This window comes from Lepidochelys olivacea (assembly GCF_965140295.1).
Source record: "Lepidochelys olivacea isolate rLepOli2 genome assembly, chromosome: 2".
Taxonomy (NCBI): Eukaryota; Metazoa; Chordata; order Testudines; family Cheloniidae; genus Lepidochelys; species Lepidochelys olivacea.
This window is the reverse complement of record NC_140412.1, coordinates 144,424,549-144,444,696: the sequence shown is the minus strand read 5'-3', so window position 1 is coordinate 144,444,696 and position 20,148 is coordinate 144,424,549. Positions and strand designations below refer to the sequence as shown.

At 42.5% G+C, this 20,148-nt stretch overlaps 1 protein-coding gene across 5 annotated transcripts in view; it reads left to right on the top strand.

Moving 5' to 3' along the window:
• Window positions 1-20,148, top strand: part of MTRR (5-methyltetrahydrofolate-homocysteine methyltransferase reductase) — a 124,639-nt gene that overhangs the window by 67,700 nt on the left and 36,791 nt on the right. For all 5 annotated transcript variants that reach the window (XM_084619399.1, XM_084619396.1, XM_084619395.1 and 2 more), the window contains 2 exons: window positions 15,393-15,573; window positions 18,716-18,758. In XM_084619399.1, coding sequence (XP_084475525.1) covers window positions 15,393-15,573; window positions 18,716-18,758 — 224 coding nt within the window. The remainder of the gene's footprint in view (window positions 1-15,392; window positions 15,574-18,715; window positions 18,759-20,148) is intronic.

Below are 20,148 nucleotides of genomic sequence, written 5' to 3'. Positions count from 1 at the left end.
CCAATTCATGCCACATACATGATCCTAGTGATGTATCTTTACTACAAGGTTCTGGGGCAACAGGCAAGGTGAGGCACACCCACTTTTGAGGAGTCCATTCGGTACAACCTCTAGTGTCCAATAGCTTCCCTCCCTCCCCAGCCCACTGGCTCAAGGTCCAGGGTAGCCAAAAGGATCCCATGTGTAATATGGGGAGTGGGTTAACCTTCAATACCTTTGCCTCCAGGGACTGTTGGTGTGCAATTTTGACAACAATTTCCCCTATTAACAAGTCTGGTTTTACACTACTGGAAACGTACTGCATCCAGTCATATTGATAAGTGTCAAATAAAGATCTCTTTCTTTGTTTTACCAAATGCATCAAAACCTTAATATTTCCCGATATGACCCAGAACATTTCATGTTCCAATGTGGCAAGGGCAAGTATCTGCATTTCAGTGCATCCCATGGCTATGGCCGTGTGGTTTCCTATATCTAAACTTTTCTTGTGCATAAGCCATGTAGTAGTATTGAGCCATTGCCAGAGATTCCACTGCGCTTTTAAGTTGCCCAAACCAATTTGGACCAAGTCTACATTGGCATGTACTTGTTTTTGTATCAGGTTGTCCTGTAGTTGAGCCAGGGAGTTTAATTTGTTTTTAATAGTTTCCAAATCTACTGAGTTGGCAAGTCCTGCTCCTGCTCCGAACCCGCCTAGCATGGTATCCATAATGTTTCTTTTAGTTCTGGGGTGAGGGGTGTCTGGAGGGGACAGTTTGTGTCTTTATCCAGGCTAATAGTATGGGGAGAGAAAAAGGCATACACTTGGGCTCTACTTTTGATACATTTAGTCGTGTCCAATCCATGTCAATTCTTACTTTTACCAGCAGGGGGCTCACCAAGGCTTTTACCGGGGTAGTCTGGGTTTTAAATAATGCTGGTTTTGCCATTTGTACCGGGGTGTTTCTTATAAACCCATATTCTTTTTCCCAAGTCCATTCACACCCATCTGGGAATGTCATTGCATGTGTGTGACTTGGGCAGTAGACTACAATTACAGTTACAAGGTCCCCGGATTTTATAAACCCCTCCCATATATAAGGGAGCGAGGGGTAGTCTGAAAGTATGGTGGTATCTCCCACATATCCTGCCGTCCGTACCCCCACCATCCAATGTTTTTTCCTTCCTGCGGCGACTGAGATATTTACTTGTAGCCCCAGTTCCCCTTCTCCAATATATACATGTGTTTCCCCTAAAGTTGTTAATGTGAGATTAGTTTTTAAATCAACCCATCTTAAGTGAATGTCTGTCTCTTGTGGTGGAAGCCATGGTGTGTTGTTGGCTTGTGCATGTATTAGTAAGGCAGTGAGAATTGATTTACCTTGTCCCATGTATCCCGGAGCATGGATACCATTGTTATTGATGGGCGTGGAAGCGCCTGGGTGTTGTGTTTTCACCACTGTAAGTAGGGTTAACGCTTTGATCCAGAACGGGGGCTGCCGCGTCTGTTGTAGCTCTGGTTTCCATCTCCTTGGAGGCATTGTTTTGCCCTTTTGATAAGGATCAGAGCTGGCGGTTTTAAGCAGCAGTCTTTCGTGCCTGCAGGAATGAAAAATAAACGCACCACGTCTGCAGATCCTGGTTCACAACTGTTATCAGGGTGTTGTGTCTGAAAATACAATTACAGTGTGAGAGGATTAAGTCATGAGAACAGCTTGAGTTGTGAAACGTGAACCCATTTTAATTTCCCATTCTTGTCTATGCGATAAATGAGAGGGCTGAGGCGATCAACTATGGAGTAAGGTCCAGTCCACTTCGACTCTAGTGTGTGATCCCTTTTGCCCAGCCTTAAGTACATTACCTGATCCCCTGGCTCCCATAATAGTGAGTCCCCAGGTTTTTTGTTTTCCATTCTTGTATTCATGAGCTCAATGGCTTGGCTCACCCTATGCTGTAAGGTGGCTTTATCTTCCTGCAGCTGCTTTAGCCACTGCCAGTGCTCATGAGCTCCCAGTGGATTGTTTATCTCCGTATCTGATGTTTGCTCAGGGTTAATGACCAGCCTCATTGCCTGCCCAAAGAGGATTTGGTAAGGCTGTATTTTAGTTCTCAGCCTGTTGCTGCTGTGGATAGCTGCCAGTATTAGTGGAAGCTTCTCAGGCCAGTCTTTACCGGTGCGGTCCACAACTTTCCTGAGAGCTTCTTTAATAGTGCGGTTCATTCGTTCCACTTGTCCTGAGGACTGGGGTCTGTATGGAACATGAAGTTTGTGTGACACCCCCAAAGCTTTAAGCATTAGGGTAAATATGTTTCCCACAAATGATCCTCCGTTGTCTGAATCAATAATCTCGGGAGTCCCATATCTGCAAACTACTTCAGAGAATAGTTTCTTATCTGCGGTACGAGCGCTATTGTCCCTAGTAGGGAAAGCTTCCACCCATCCTGAGAACGAATCTATGATTACTAGCAAGTACCGGAATCCTTCTTTACTTCGTGGTAATTTGTCAATGAAATCTATTTGGATCCTATGCCAGGGACCCAGCCTTCTTTGATGTAGCAATTGAGGCTGGTATGGGGGTCGGGCTTTATCTCTGGCGCACTGAACACAGTTCCTGACCCATGTTTCTACATCATCTCTCATCCCCCTCCATTCTGCCACTTGCTTTAACCTTCCCAGCGTCCCCTCCACTCCTTCGTGCATGAATTGGTGAGCTATATTCACTAGTTCCTGCCTTTCAATTCTTCCTGGGACGTGGACTGATCCTAATACCTTCTGTTCCTGCCTTCGGGTTACTGCTGCTATCCCTTCATAGTCTCTGGCTATAGCATCCGCACGGTTATTCCAGATGGTTTCAGCTGCTGAGCCTTTCCCATGTGCCTTTACATGTTTGATTTTTAACTGATCGGGATGAGAGGTAACCCAGGCATAAATCCATTTCCATTCCTCTATATACGCTATTTCTTTACCATCCGCGGCTTTCCAGCCGTTCTTTTGCCAATCAAACATCCAATATTGCACTCCATTCACGCAATAGTTGCTGTCAGCATAGATGTATACAGTTTTGGGGCATTCTTCTGCTGCATACTGTTTTAAAACTTGATATATTGCATGGAGTTCGGCATGTTGTGCCGAGCCCTGATCTAAATACCCTGTTAGCACCTCTTCTAAATTTATGGCTGCATATCTGATTCTCTTTTTACCATGGATCACCATGGAACTGCCATGGTGAACCAAATGTGTCTTTCCCGCCCCACTGTATCTAGTTCTTCAAGGGGGGGCGCTTGGGCTTGCATGATTCTCTGTTCTAGTGTAACTAGTGGACATTCATGCTTAGTCCCCCTTTCGATAAGAGCATGAGTCAGCATGTCAGGTTTAGCTACTGTGTCAGCCCGGACTCCTCTATTTACCAGGGTTAGGGTCCATTGTGCCATCCTGGTATTAGATACCCTGCCTCCTATCAACTTTCCAGACAGGATGTATTTCAGAGGTGTATGTGTGCTCTGTATTGTAATTGGGGCACTGCCGGTAAGCGGCTCAAAGGATTGAACAGCCCATACTGCTGTCAGGCACTCCCGTTCGCAAGTGTCGAAATTTAATTCAGCTCCCTGCAATTTCTTAGATTCGTATGCTACGGGTACCAATTTCTGGTTCTCACTTTGTTGTAAGAGGGTAGCTGCCATGGCCACTTCATTAGCTGCTAACCGGATGACAAATGGTTTTGATTCATCCGGGAAGCGCAAAGCAGGGGCGGTTAGGGCTTTTTGTTTTAAGGTGTTTAAAGCGGTATCCTGGTCTGGACCCCATTCCCAATGTGTCTTTTTCTTAAGCAATTTCCATAAAGGAAGGGTGATCTCTGCATATTTATAGATATGGGGCCGTAAAAAGTTGAATCCCCCTAGCAAAACCCTTAAGGAGTGTACATCGGTAGGAGCTGGCATTTCAATTAATGCCCTCACCTTCCTTTGATCTACCTGCCTTCCCTCTTGGCCAATGATAATCCCTAGGTAACTGACCTGGGTTTGCACCAATTGTGCTTTTTCCAGGCTTACCTTGAATCCGGTGTCCTGGATTAGTGTGAGGACATCCTCTGTAAGCCTTTGTACCTGCGCCTCCAGCTCCCCGAAAACCAAAATATCATCCACATAGGAAAAAACAAGTAGTCGATCTGCTGGACTTAATTGATCCAGCATATCTACCACATGTCTGTGGGCAATAGCTGGAGAGTCTTGGAATCCTTGGGGTAAGCGTTGAAATGTGTATTGCTGATCCCTTATGGTGAAGGCAAACCGGTCCTGTGAATCAGGGTGTAAGGGTATTGCAAAGAAACAGTTAGCCAGATCTATAACTGAAAAGTACCTGGAGGTGGCTTGTACTTTTTGGATAACTTGTGTCATATCTGCCATGATGGGAGCCATGGGTATGCTTCCTTTGTTGATCCTCCTGTAGTCAATAGTTAGTCGCCAGGACTGTCCATCTGCCTTTATGACTGGCCACACAGGGGAGTTAAAGGGAGAGTTAGTTTTCCTGATAACCCCCTGTTCTTCCAGGTCCTTGATGATCTGGATCAATTGTGCTTCAGTTCTTTAGGGTACCTGTATTGTTTCTGGGGCGGTATTAGTTCCCCTACAATTTTGACACAAGCATTGATTTTACCACAATCTGTTTTCTTCTGGGTCCAGACCACGGGAAACTTTGCACGCCACTCCTCTTTCTGTTGGGCAGTGAGGGCTGCAATTGATCGGTCTCCTCTTTTGGAAACCATGTTGTTTTGGCTCTCTTTTGATAAAAAAGGGGGGAGGGCTTCCAGCCTCCACAGGGCACTCCGGGGTAAATCGATTAGGATATTGTTTTTAAACAACCAATCCGTTCCTAGAATTACATCGTTAGTCATGTATTTTGTTTGAATTAAGTTCCCAGTTGTGCTATAGCATTGCACTGAGGATGGGAAACCTTGTACTGTGAAAGGGACTTGTGTCCATTCTTGTCCCATACTGGGTTTCCCCTGGAATGACTGCAGGATTACCTCCTGCCCCTTCCTGCCATTGTGGGGGGTTGCCTTAATTAAGGAGACTGAGGCTCCGGTATCAATTAGGGCTAGGGTAGGAGCTTGGTCTCCCTGCTGAATGTATATGTGGGGTCTCCCTCCTGGATCCCATGTTAACTTTCCTATGAATCTCCACTGCTGTGCTCCTATACCAGGTGGGGATTCTACATTCAGCGGGCTTCCCTAGAAGTATTCTTGATCCTCTGCAGGGGGAGGAAGCAAATCCATCGGAGGAGCGCTTGGGGTGGTTACCCCAGATACCCTCCTCTGCTGGCTTTGCAGTCTTAGGATTTCCCTCATGATATCAGCCATAGGAGCCTTGTCCCATTTTTCCCGATCCCCTCCCAGCTGCATTAACAATCTCCACATCATTCGACGCATATCTGGATCGAGCTTATCGGGGCATCCCTGAGATGGTCTATTCTCCTCAGTTATTCGAGCTCTGTGTGTTTCTGGATATAACCTCCCTCCTGCATGATAATTTCCCCGTCCTCGAGACCTCCCTCTCCAGGAACCTCCACGGGGTGCTAAAATTCCCTTTTCCCCACTTTCATTTGAATATGTGACTGTTGGCTCCATGGCAGCCACATATGCCACTCTTTCTTTTTTTATGTTAGGTTTTGGTCCTGCATGTGTGGTAATTTGCTGCACCATCCCCCTTAATTCTTCTAAAGTAGCAGGATGCCCATCCTGCCAAACAGCCAGTTTCCCTGAATAATATGGTAGTAGTGACGCGGCACAATCTCTCAGGGAGGAGATGGGGAATGGTAAGGTATATAAATTGGCAATGCCAGCCACGGTTACTAGACCGGCCATCACCTGCATTAATGCCCATCGAGTAAAATAGTTTTCTGGGTCTTCATTGGGACCCTGGGCTGAAGCTACAGCTTGGGCTATAAAATTTCTCCTGCCTATTTGTTCCCCGAAAATCGCCATTAGGGATAATTCATTGGTAGCTTCTTCTACCTTAATGCGGTCCAGTGTGGCTCTTATTTCTGGAGCTGCGCATATCCCAATAAGCCGGTAGATCTCTGTAGTGGTTAATCTCTCCCTCCCGGCTAATAGGAAGGCATCGGTACACCACCGGGAAAAGGATTCCCTATTTAGTGTACCTAGGTGGTCAGCCATTGCTTTTAGGTCTGCTGCTGACACCGGGATAGTTGTGATTTGTTCATTACCCCCTCCCTCAGCGTCCGCCCTTCGGGTAGTAATGGTGCGCCGTTCTAAAGCAGCCACCGAGGCTGAAGGACTTTCCTTTAGGTCGTCCACAATATCCTTCTCCCAAATTCCTTGGGGGTCCCAGTGATCCCAGGCTTCCCCCCCACAATCTGATTTTAGATTAAGGTTGGCAGGGTCCCATTCTCCTGAGCTAACAGCCGCGATTTGACGGGTGGCAAAGCCCAATTTCAATTTAAGCTGTTTGATAATAGATTCACAACGACTGTGGTTTACCGGAGTTCTGCCTTGTTCTAATGTTAGCTTTTTAACCATCCCTTGTAGGACCTGATTCTCTTTAATTAGGGCTTGGTTTTCTTTTTCTATTTGTTTAAATGCGGTAGTTTGCTCTGTCAGGAATCTTTCTTTGCTTTTGTATTCCTGCAGTGCCTCTTTTATTATTTCCATCTGGCTTTGTGAGTTTATTGCCACCACTTTCCAATTTTCTATCCCTTTTTCCAATTGGGTTAGTTTTTCCTGCAGAGAAATGTTATTTTCTTTACAGGTAGTTAGGCGGAGGTAACTGTTATTACATGCCTCCCATAATAGCCAAATAGCTGCTGCGTCTCTTTTGGCAGCACTAGAAGGTTTGTACATGAGGATGTATTGAGCCAATCTATCCTCTAGGTCTGATATAGTACAGACATCTACAAGGACTTGTTCAGTCCATGGATTATGTCCATATCTTTGGAGGACTTGTTTGAAAGGTGTAATTTCTCTAATGAAAGCTGAGGGGGGAGCTCTGTCCGGTTTCATTCCTCCCTCCATACCTGCTTTACCCTGTTTTTTCTTTAACATTCTAACAAATTTTTAATTTTTCTATCACTCCTGATTTTGTTCAGTGCTTAATCTATGCTTGTTCTTCCCTGCTACCTTCTCGGAGGCCAGCAGGTCTGGTTAACCTGTTTCTCCCTGCTACCTTCTCGGAGGCCAGCAGGTCCGGTTAACCTGTTTCTCCCTGCTACCTTCTCGGAGGCCAGCAGGTCCCCTGCTACCTTCTCGGAGGCCAGCAGGTCTGGTTTAATCTGTTTTTCCTGCTACCTTCTCGGAGGCCAGCAGGTCCCCTGCTACCTTCTCGGAGGCCAGCAGGTCTGGTTAACCTAATAGAAATGCCTAGCTCACTGGAGCTGGCGGTGTGCACACCAATATTTACAATAACTGAGGTTTTTTACCAATATTCCCCCTTTCGCAATTCTCCACCAAAATGTTGTACCAATAAAATAAAAACCAGCAGGATCTTATTAAAGGGAAAAAGGCAAAATACCACATTTATTGTGAATACAGAAAGAATCATAGTAAGCAGTTAGTTATAGCTATAACATTCCATTCAATCTCATATTTATTCACACATTCATTCATACAAACACACACACACACACACACACTGGTTCTGCAAGGTTGTTATCATAGTTACCAGCCTTAGAGTTGCTCATGCCAAGCCACTGGCCAGGTGGCCTGGACATGAGGAGGGAGCAGGGCCTTGTCAGATGCTCATCTGATGCTCCTGGAAGTTGGTTTGCAGAATCAGACCCCAAAGTTCTCACTTTTTAGAGTCCATTTTTATAGGAATTTCTTCCTATGCCAGTCTATGGGAATTGCTTCATCATGCTGTTGCTGAATCAATCAGCAGATAGCACATTCCTGACGGCTCCAAGATGTTATCTTGTTCTTTGGTTCTCCCATCCTTGAGGCTGTTGGGTGGATTCCAGTCTGCCCTCCGGGGGGGGTCGTCTGGTTATTTCCACTTGACGCCTTCTTCAGCCGATGGACACTGGATTCTTAGGCTGGCACCTCCCTGATCATTCAGTTATTATCCACACCAAGCATCCATCCACATACATCCTCTATCTCTATTTTAATCACAATTGTTAATACAACAAAAGGGCGGGGAGTCTCTGGGTGCTGTTTCTGTTGTTAGAGTATTGCTTTGAGTCTCTCTCTCTGTGAATTGCTTTGAGAATAGACTCTGTCTTAGAATGTACTAACACAATTAGCAGCTTGCAAGTTTCACACATAGAGGGAGAGAAACAGTACCAAAAACCAAGAGACCTCTTAATTAGTAATACCCTGGAATTTAAACTCTGGGGAATCAAACTCATTTGTGATTTTAATACAGAACTTCTTTAATATGATCCAACAAGACTACCTTCCTGATAACAATCACGCCTGCCAGACGAGTAGGAGAAATTGGAGCACTCATGGTGGAACCTCCGTATACCACATTCTTCCATGATAAGGTCCCACTCTCTGCACGCACCCAAAGTTCCTGCCTAAAATTCACTCTTCCTTTCACCTCAATGAGCCAATACACCTACCAACATTTTTCCCAAACCCCACACTAATGCTTCTGAAACAGCAATGCACACTCTTGTTGTGTGCAGAGCACTATCCTTTTACCTGGATAGAACAAAACCGTTTAGGAAAACCCCCAAACTTTTCATCTCTACCACTCGGCAATCACAGGGAAAAGCTATCTCTACGCAGAGACTCTCCAAATAGATTGCAGACTGCATACGTCTCTGCTAGCAACTGAAGCACTTACAAACCCCTACATCAATTAGGACACATTCTACTAGAGCTGTCTGCACTTTCACTGCCTTTCTCCATAATGTCCTGCTTTCTGACATATGCAAGGCAGCTAGCTGGGCATCGAACCTTACTTTCGCCAGTCATTACGCTCTCATGCACATGGCAGCATCCGACACCAGGATGGGTAGAGCAGTCTTGTCAACAGCCTTCTTACCTGATCCGAAGTCCCAACCATCCTAAGGGATACTGCTTTTCAGTCATCTGAAGTGGAGCTCCCACAGGACATCTCTCTCTCGAAGAGGAGGATACTCACCCTGTGCAGTAACTGACGTTCCTCAAGATGAGTGCCCCTCTGGGTGCTCCACTACCCGCCCTCCTCCCCTCTACTTCGGAATCTGGAACGCACTCTATTGTAGAGAAGGAACTGAGGAGCCTGGGCAGTGCATACGCTATTCAAACACTGACAGCTCGTGAGGTAGGCACAGCACATGTGCGGCCCGTAGGGGTACTGCTATAGAAATCTCCGATCCAAGGTGCTGGGACGCACCTTGACCTGAAGTGGAGCACCCACTGAGTGACTCATCTCAAAGAACGTCAGTTACTGCACAAGGTGAGTAACCTCCTCTTCTTGATTTTTTTTCCCCAACCCTCCTGCTATACGCTTCCTCAAGGGTCTTCATAACCTTTACCCTGAAATATCTGCCCCTACTCCATAATGGGACCTCGATCTGGTCCTGCGATGCCTTATGGTGGCCCCTTTTGACCCATTAGCAACACGTTCACTTCTCCACCTTTCAGTGAAGTTGGTCTTCCTGCATAAGCTGTATAAAGCTTCCTGTATAAAGCTTAAACAGGGTAAACTTATATATTGTTCGCCCTCTGTAATACTGATAGAGAGAGATGCACAGCTGTTTGCTCCGCCATGTATTAATCACTTGCTCTGAGTTTATTAATAAACAAAGGTGATTTTATTAAGTTTAAAATGTAGGATTTAAGTGTTTCCAAGTAATAACAGCCAGAACAAAGTAAGTTAGCAAGCAAAATAAAACAAAACACACAAGTCTAAGCCTAATACATTAAGAAACTGAGTACAGGTAAATCTCACCCTCAGAGATGTTTTAATCTTCTTTCACAGACTAGACTCCTTCCTTTCCCCTGGTACAGTCCTTGTTAGTTCCAGCTCAGGTGGTAAGTAGGGGATTTCTCATGACTGGCAGCCCCCTTTGTTCTGTTCCACCCCCTTTTATAGCTTTGGCACAAGGCGGGACTCTTTTTTGTCTCTCTGAGTCCCCACCCCTCCTTCTGAATGGAAAAGCACCAGGTTTAAGATGGATTCCGGTACCAGGAGACATGGTCACATGTCCTGTGAGACCCCAAGCCTCCATTCTTCCTGGCCTGACTGACATGAACACAGAAAGGCTTACAAGTAAATAGAGCCATTTACAACCAATTTTTATAGTCAATGGGAGCCATCAAGCTTCTAAACCATCATTAATGACCCACACTTTGCATAATTACGATAGGACTTCAGAGTTAGACTTCATATTTCTAGTTTTAGATACAAGAATGATACAAACATACAAATGGGATGACTACACTCAGTAGATTAAAAGCTTTGTAATGATACCTTACAAGAGACCTTTTGCATGAAGCATATTCCAGTTACATTATATTCACGCTCATTAACATATTTCCATAAAACATGTGGAGTGCAATGTCACACCTATGACCACATCCCAATCTCTTACCTAAAATAGGTTCATCATTCCATTTGAACCAACCCGTCCATCTCCCATCGTTTGTCCCAAAATCTCATGGGAACAAACGAGATGCAAGTCTTCGTACCCTGGATGTCTTTCAGAAAGTCACCAAAGTTATTTCTTTCCATCATGGAATGATCTAAGGGAGACGCCATATCCAAACAAAGGCTGTGAAAATAGATCTCCAGCTACATTGACTTTTGTTATCACCATTAACAGTTAGAACCCCCGCCGGGGAACCCCACACACTCCACCAGAGCACTCTACATTGATAGCCTTCCTCAACAATGTGCCTATTATGGACATCTGCAAAGCAGCAGCCTGGGCATCAGCCCATATGTTCAAACAGCACCATGCCATAGAGCAGCATTCTCATCAGATGCTCTACTGGGACTTATGGTTTTATCGTCCGCCACGACTGCAACGCCGAAGACCCTCCCTTCCACTGTGGGGCACTGCTCTGTTCACCTACAGTCGATTAGACTATAAGTATTGTACTTGCATTTCAGCATATAGAGCAGTATTAAAAAAGTCCCTGTCTGTATGAAATTTTGGTTTTTACTGACTTCGTTAGTGCTTTTCATGTAACTGTTGTAAAATTAGGCAACTATCTAGATGAGTTGGCATATCCCTGGAAGACTTCTGCGTAATCCAAGGGGTACATGTACCCCTGGTTGAGAACCACCGCCTTATAGTTCAAAGTTATTTGGGTAGGGACAGTGGATGGGATTCATAAAGGTATCTAGGTGTCCAGCTCCCCTTTCAGTGGAAGTTAGGTGCCAAAAAACCTTTGTGAATCCCAGCCAGGGTCTTCTGGCTTTGAACTGCACCAAGAACATTGGTGCTTAATAAATAATAATAATAAAGCATTAAGACCACTTCTTGCCTGTGTCTCCCTGAAGGATCTTGGCTACATCAAGGCCTTGTGATACGCATATATACGTATATAAAAATAACCTTTCATTTCAAATGATCCCAGAATGAATTACAGCTGCAACAAGCTAAACTACAAGTGTTTATTCACACGCTCAATTGAAGATGTATCAGCAACATTAAATCAAATATCAGAGGGGTAGCCGTGTTAGTCTGGATCTTAAAAGCGGCAAAGATTCCTATGGCACCTTATAGACTAACAGATGCATCCGATATACATGCATTCGGCAAAGTGGGTATTCACCCACGAAAGCTTATGCTCCAGTACATCTGTTAGTCTATAAGGTGCCACAGGACTCTTTGCCACTTTTATTAAATCAAACGTTAGCGCAGGCCAGTGAGGATTTGCACAGCTAACTGACATAACAGAAGGGATTCAGGACAGTAGAATGCAGTTGCCCAAGACGAACACCAGGTAACACTGTTATTCTGACATAAATATAATGGGATTAGAAGTGATTATTCCATCTCATCCAAAATACAGCAGCCTCCTATCACTATGCTGGGTTTTGCTTGATTACTATTAGTAATAGTTTGCTGCATCAATAAAGATACAGAAAAACAGAAGCTGTCCAGAGGCAAACACAACTGGAGGAATGGAGAGTCTTAAATATGAAGAGAAATTTTAAAAACAATATAATATTCAAAAAGGGACTGGACATTTGAACATTCACAGTTACACTAGATTAGAACTGGATATAATTTTTTTGAATTTTGAAATTTCAAAATTTCACTTAAAAAAATTGAAAAATAATACTTTTTTCCTTTTTTTTTACCAGCTCTAATTACATAGGTTAAATATTAAAAAACAATGGGTATATAGGGATAGGAAGAAACTTTCCCAAAGGTTGGCTGTTCACAACTGGGTTTCTCTACACCATTAAAGAATCTGGTACTGGTTGCTGTCAGAGACTGGATCCTGGATTAGATGGGCCACTGCTCTGACTTGGAGAAAAGAATTCTATATGCTGAATTGTTCGCACTGCTTCCTACAGAATCCTGGGATTCTCTGTGGAGGTCTTCTGTCCAAGCACATTTTCTAAATGAAACATTTCAATTTTTCAGTTTGAAATGACTTTGTTTTAAAAGATTCCTTATATTTTCTCTAAAAAAAATTATAAAGATTTTAACAGTGGTCAAAAGCTACGTTTTATTTAGTCAAAATGAAACATTTAGTAGAATCATAGAAAATGTGGAAGAGACCTCGAGAGGTCACCTAGTCCAGCCCTCGGCAATGAGGCATGAGTAAGTATCCCTGACAGGCATTTATCTAACCTGTTTTTAAAAACTGTCAGTGACAGGGATTCCACAGTCTCTTCTGGTAACCTATTCCAGTGGTTAACTATCCTTATAGTGAGAGTTTTTCCTAGTATTGAATGTACCTCTCCCCTGCTGCAGATTAAGCCCATTACTTGTCCTACTTTTGTTGAAAATGGAGAACCGAAAAATCGTGTTTGTACCAGCTGTAGTACTATTTCTGCAGGCCATAGTATGAAATAACAACAACATAATTTTAAATGAAGGCTGATTTTCATTCCCTCCTTGAGAATAACTGCTATAGACTTTTTCAAAGACTACCCACTACATGCAGATATTAACAGTTGAAGCTGTACTCTTCTTTTTGTGTATACGGATGATTTTCTTAACAGTCCCATGTGCTTTATATAAACAAATGCAGGGTGTTTGATCTACCAAAAAAAAAAAGTATGAGTCCTTATTAAGGGACCAAGAGGGTAAATGATATATGGGGACCAGTTGTGCTATCAGGGGCAGAAACCTAAAGTATGTCTACACTGTACACCACTGGTGATGGCATGTAGCATATGCATAGCTACACGCTCCTGTGAAAAGCAGGCTGCGTCCACGCTGTAGTATGTAGCCACGTGTGGTAGTGAAAGGCTTTGGCAGTGGGGAGGTAAAGGGGAAAAGCTCCAGCAGCTCTCTGTGGCAGGGAAAGGTTTGGGAGTGGGACAAAAAACTGCTAAAAATAGCAGTGTAGCTGAAGAAGGCACTGCTTTGGCAGGTAGAGAGCTGTGTAGGGTACATACCCACAAGGTTCAAATGTGTCTTTATATGCCTAAGCCATGTCTCGCTGTCTACACTGCTGTTTATACGTATACTGCAGGAGGTGCAGTTTATGTACTCTACACGCTGCTGCAATGAGTGTGCCGTGTAGACATACCATTAGTTTCTAGGGCATTGACCTGAGTAGATCCGTTAAGCTTAAAATGAACTAACTGCAGTTGATCTGACATCTAACAATAAAACAATTGTTTGTTGTGTTGCAAAACTGCCTAATTGTGCTGTCTGTAGTAAATCTGTTCTTGTCTGTCTTCTTACACTGCCATAGTTCTTCAAGTACAAGCCATTATCAATAAACAGGCACACGTTTATTTTGTATTTTTTTAAATAAATAACCTTTTAAAAAAGGTTTCCCCTTTTAGACGCTTCACCTTTACCAGGCAAGCCTCATGAGGCATATAATTAAGGACCAGGTTCTGATAACCTTACTCATATTCAGTAGGACCTTGCTCAGTGAGTGGTCCCATTGAAATAAATGGTACTTCTCATGGAATATGGTGCTACTTCAACATGAGGATGGCAGAATTTGGCTGTAAGTGTATAATCAAAGCTGTGCTCACTAACCAAAGATATCCTGTACACGTTACATCTCATAGACTCAGAATATCAGGGTTGGAAGGACCTCAGGAGGTCATCTAGTCCAATCCCCTGCTCAAAGCAGGACCAATCCCCAACTAAATCTCCAGTATTATTACTAGAAATGGGTGGGCTGCTACATCCGAACAATCCAAAATTTTTTTTATTTTAATCATAACTCCCATGTGCTTTAATTCTGCAATAACTTGGCAAAATACTCCACAGATTTTGCAGCTGAGCCAGTTCAGTTGTGGAATTTGATTTCACAACCAATGAAAACTACTTCCTTTACAGTTAATGCCTGGAAATAGGAGAAAGTTTTAAAAAAATGCAACACTAGTATACAGTTCTGTTAAGACACACTTGGAGATACATTTAGGGAAAAATTCAATGAAATGCATTTTTGAACGTGCCATACTCATTCAGTTGGAGTAGTTTTTACAGCAGGATCCACTGGATGTCAGTATTATACAACATTCCATATAAAAAAGCCTTTTAATTGGCCTAACCTTTCAAAAGTGCATTAAACAGTTCTGCAAAATTTGTGTCAGCAATGAGAGTAAGTAGAGTAGTGGTTAGGGAACACCACCCAAGACAATTTTCATAACCCATCTGTTTTATAGTCTGTTCAGTGTACAACATGCTTTATATAACTTTGTAGTCAAAACTGTTACTTTCTGTAGAGGTCTGGTGCTAGAATGTAATTTGAGCAAACTCAGTCTTTTTTTTTGAAGAATACAAGTTCTGATTTACACAGTATTTTGATTCACGTGTTTCTTTTTATGTACTGTGTATATTTTAATGTCATGTTGAAAGTATAACACTGCAAATATTTTAAACATGATTTTCACTGTCTTACAATACACAACTTATTTTTCCATAGGAAAAGCTCATATTGCTGTATGTGGACATAGGAGAACAGAATAGAATACTATAATTGCATTTACGCTGCTCAGTATATACTGTACTTAATATTGCACATTCATCCAGCAGTATACACCATCCTCCACCTGACTAGATCAGATTTTGTGACCTGCTACGCTGCCCCAGGCCCTGAAGGAGGTGTCTGAGAAATGGAAAAATTTTCATGGGAGGTGAAAATATGTAGCACGTAGCAAATTGCATTATTTGTTAACCTACGGGATGTCCCTGCAGGCAATCCAAATTGTTCCCAGCTAGTTGGGCAAATCTCCACTGAGGTAATGAACAAAATATCATGAAAATACAAACAGTAAAATTCATCCCAATTAAAACCTGCTTTCTCTTCCCCTAGGCATTTTTGCGAGCTCTTGTAGAATACACCAGTGATGCCAGAGAAAAGCGAAGGCTTCAGGAGCTGTGCAGCAAACAAGGAGCCTCTGATTACAGTAGTTTCATTAGAGACCCAAGTATCTGCTTGTTGGATTTACTCCATGCTTTTCCAACATGCAGACCTCCACTTAACCTGCTGATAGGTAAGTTGCTGATTTAAGTTCAGTTGTGTTTAATTTCTGAAAATGCAACAGAGTATACGTTTAAGAACAAAACACTATTCAGTTATTGCTTCTTTGGGAATATCACTAGCCATGGTTATCAAACTGAAATTATAATCTGGAAATGAAGACCTGCTCTTCGCTTTGTAGTGTTTAGCCTTGATTCTGCCAGTGCTTATGCACATGCTGAACTTCATGCAGGTGAGTAGTCCTGTTGACTTTACGCTGCTCCTGTGCATATTGATAAGCACTGGCATAAGTGTTTCCAGGATCAGGGCCTTTATTGTAAAGCTGCTTTAAAAAAAGGCTAACATTTTCAAGGGCCCATTTTCCAACACTTAAGGTTTTTGTCTTCTCTTGTTCTTCTTTTGGTACTCTATTTTTCCCTGTATCCCATATAACTGTTAAAAACAAACCAAAAATACCTTGTATAAAAATAATTTTCACAAGAAATAATACAGTAGATTTCTTTAAACTTTCTGGTTCAAATACTCTACTAAAGTTTGCTTTGTATATTTGCTATTTGCAGATATTTATATTTGAATGAATCATAAAAGATACAACTAGTTTGCGTTCTCCTCACACAGCCCTGAATTTCCTGCACTTTGGGGCTTTCATTTATTGGAGGGCCCTGGAGCATCTGAGTATCTGAAATATTGTGTGTTGTAAGGAATTAATGCAAATTAATGTAAGGAATTAATGCGAATTTAGTGGGTGAGTGGATTGCAGGATTGTACTTAAATATAATGTTAAAAGGATAGACCGTAGCTGTAGCTATCTCCAAATTTCTCTGAGTAGAGAAGGAATGTCATTTTGAAAACAAAAGCACTTAATATTTCAGTGACCCCAGAAATCTCTGCATTTTTGTATTCAGATAAAATACTGTGGTCCACTATGTCAAAATACTGTAGTCCATATTATGGTGTATGAATCCAGCAAAAGGTGGCTCAGAGAGGTTTCAAGTGTACACGTGTAGTATGCAAGATACCAGCTGAATTTGCTGTCCTGGAAAGGAGATTCACTAGTGTGGGTGGTAGGTCACATGTCTGACTCTGTCCTGTTCCAGGTTGATGAGGAAGGGCAGACTTAAATTATGTCACGACTCTTCCATCTTTGTGCTGATGTACATGAGTGCCAAAGAAATGTGCGTGCCCCTTTTGTCTCTAGCTTATCCATAATTCTGCTGTGCGTACCCTTTATTTCCATTCCCCACCTCGCTACTCAAGTGGATTTACAGCTACTTTACCACAGTGCACGTGCTCCCAAGCCACACTTTGTACCGTCAAGGATTTCTACCACTGTTATGCTGGTGTAAGTTATTACTCTGAAGGCTGAGTTACTGCTGAATAGAACCTTTTAAGTTTTTGCATCTTTCTAAGGAAAAAATGTGCAAATACACATCTGTCTGATTATGGAGTGAGCACTAGTTAAGGCTGTAAAAGTGTTCATTTAAATTTGTGTTTTCAGGCCTGTATAATATCTGCATAGTAAGATTGGTTTGAAAAAGTGGGATGGCAGTTTAGGATCCAGGTACAAATTTGGTAATATTTCATTGAGGGGTTCCCGAAGTACAGCCTCCTTCCAAAACACCTGTTTTTAAATTTCATGTTTCTTATAACAACTTTCTTATAACTTTTTGGCAAAGAATTAGGGGAAAATCTATGGGGCGGTGTGCATGCATAATGTATTTGACTGGACTGTCCCTGTTGTTAATGTCTTGTGCCAAGAACAAGCTGAATAACCTCATGAATAAAAATTATTCAACTTTATTAATAGTCCTATCAAGTAGGATGCCAGAATTTGCCTAAAATGCCAGCACTGAGCTCGGATTCTAGGAGGGGAGAGGAAGAAAAAGAGACAGAAACTTCCACACAGTAAACTGTGTAGTCTAAGAGGGACTGACCTGGGGAACCAAGAACTCAAATTTCACCTCTTCAGCCAACTGCTGTTAATATTTCTGTGCACGTCACAGCCATTACTATTAAGGCTCCATAACCTATGGCAGGAAACTATTGTTTCCCCAATTTTATAGATAAGATAACTGATGTCACACTAGGTCTCTTTAAATCAGGGGTCTCAAAGTCCCGGCCTGCAAGCCATCTGAGGCCCGAGAACCTCCCCATTGCGGCCTGCGGAGGAGAGAAGCATGCAGACACGCTGCCAGCAATGTCTCCTGCAGGCACCGCCCCCCGCAGCTCCCATTGGCTGGAGGAGAGGGACAGAATTACCATCACTAGTTTCTGGGCAGAGTCAGCCATGGAGGCAGCATCGTTAGTTGCCGGGCAGAGTCAGCCATCGAGGCAGCATCACTTTTTTCCACAATGACTATAAACAAGTCTAAATACCGAACACAACTATCTGATGCACACATTGTTGCAATCCTGAAGGTTTCAGCTGCTCAGTCACTGAGGCCAAACATCAACAAAGTGACAGAACAGAAGCGTTGCCAGGAGTCTGGCAAACACTAACAACTCTCTGGCAGGCGAAGAATTGTATAAAGTTATATGACAGTTTTATTATTTCTAATAAATTCGAAATAAAAAATACAATATAAACGTTTTATTTTCTGAACATCATCTTCACTGGCATTATTGGCCCACTGGGAGGATTTGAGGACTGGCACTGGCCCTAAGGTAAATTGAGTTTGAGACCCATTCTTTAAATAGAGCTGTAATGAAACCCAGATATCTAATATGGCCAACATAAGGCTCATCCATTGAGCCACCCTACCTTTGAAATAAATGTGTAAATCTCTCTGCTATACTGAAAGAGTAATCAAAACCTACCTTATTTTGGTTTATATTTTCTTCTGTTTGTGTTAATGTGTACTCACAGACAGCACCAATCAGAAATCATGTTTCATTGTGCACATCTGCTAATCCCATGCAGTTTTTTTGGGGGAGGAAGCTATAATAGTTTGACTAGGAGACTAGTGAGTCAAGATTCACTTGTTGGTTTTCCCTGTCAAATTCTGTGGAATGCAAAAAGTAAACAATCAATACGAATGGAAAAAAATAATATATTTAAAATTCTTCCACAGTGTTGTTAGTAAGGCATAAGGAAATTTGCTTATGATTTTTGATGTAACAATGATAACCAATGGGTTTTTTATTATTCGTTTCAGAACATCTTCCTAAACTGCAAGCCAGGTCCTATTCAGCTTCCAGGTACTGATATATTTAGATTATATCTTGTTTGTAATTTAGGCATGGTTTTTCCTTACAAAAGGATACCTTGTTAAGGCATTACAGAGAGCAAACTCTGGGTTATATTGCAGTTTAGTTTTGTTTAAGAGAACTTTGATCCTGCGGTCAGTGTGGAAATCAGCTTTACCTGTTTGAGTTTGTACATACACATGCAATCCCCAGTGGCTAAAATCCCCAGCACATAGGTAACTACTTCTACAGAAGTCCCTCACAGTGGAACTATTTTTTTTATTTTATTTTATTTTATTTTATTTTTAGAAATCTTGAGGCAAGACTAAACACATGAAAATGTCCTTGATTTATTTGGAATACTTCCAGCACAAGCGTGCACTATGGCTTTAGTTACACACAGCAGGCAAGTAAATAATCTCAGGACTAGATTGGGCCATGAGGCATTTGCCTAGTGGATTGATGTCTTCCATGAGCAGCAGGGCTGTCTCGCTGCTCAGCTGCCAGTCCTGGAACTGCTTTACTCTGAGATCAGGCAGACTGAGTGGAGTGACTAACTGCTCCCATTTACTAGTGCTGCTGAACTAACTCAGCCAGGTAGCTCCCAGCCTTTGCCTTTGGGAAGAGATACAGAAGATCACTGCAGCCTGGCTCTCCATCCCCAAATCCTGTGAGGCAGAAAGAGGAGAAGGAAGAGACCCCCAATAGCCCTTTAACAGGGACAAGTATTGAAGGCATGGCAATCTCTGGGAAGGACCTGCCTAGCAGCCTTCCCCAGCAGGCCAAGTTGAGTTCTCTGAGAAAGACATCAGGAAGCTGATTTATGGGTGAGAAGATTGCAAGGGGAAGAGTTATTGAGTGGGAATGGAGGAGGGGGAGACTGACGATGAGAAGGAGGAAGTAATTGAAGGAAAGTGATGAAATTGGTTAAAAAAAGAATGGAGAGCTGGAAAAAGATTAAAAAAGGATGAGTGGGAAGATAGGAAAGGAATGGAGAGAGAGAGGAAAAGAAAGGGAATAATATTAAACATTAAATAAAATCTAGAATGAGGGGAAATAGAAAAAGATGGAGACAATAGATGGAGGAGAAGAAATAGGGTGGAAGAAAGGAAAAATAAAACCTGGGTAGAAAAGAATCTAAGTTCATTTTTTAGTTTAATAAAAAGTGTTATAAAAATGTTCTAATTAAAAACATACACAAATGTTGTGTTGCATATAAATAAAGCAATATTCTTTGAGTGGCTGGTAACATTTTACCAGTGCTCTCACAAAATAAAACTCTCATGCATATGAATCTGATAAATTCAGAAGAGTTCTGTTTGAATTCTGTGAGTCATTCATATGGTATTGTCCAGGCACCTGCCAATCCAGCCCTGTACAACCCCACCCCATGAAGTCAAGG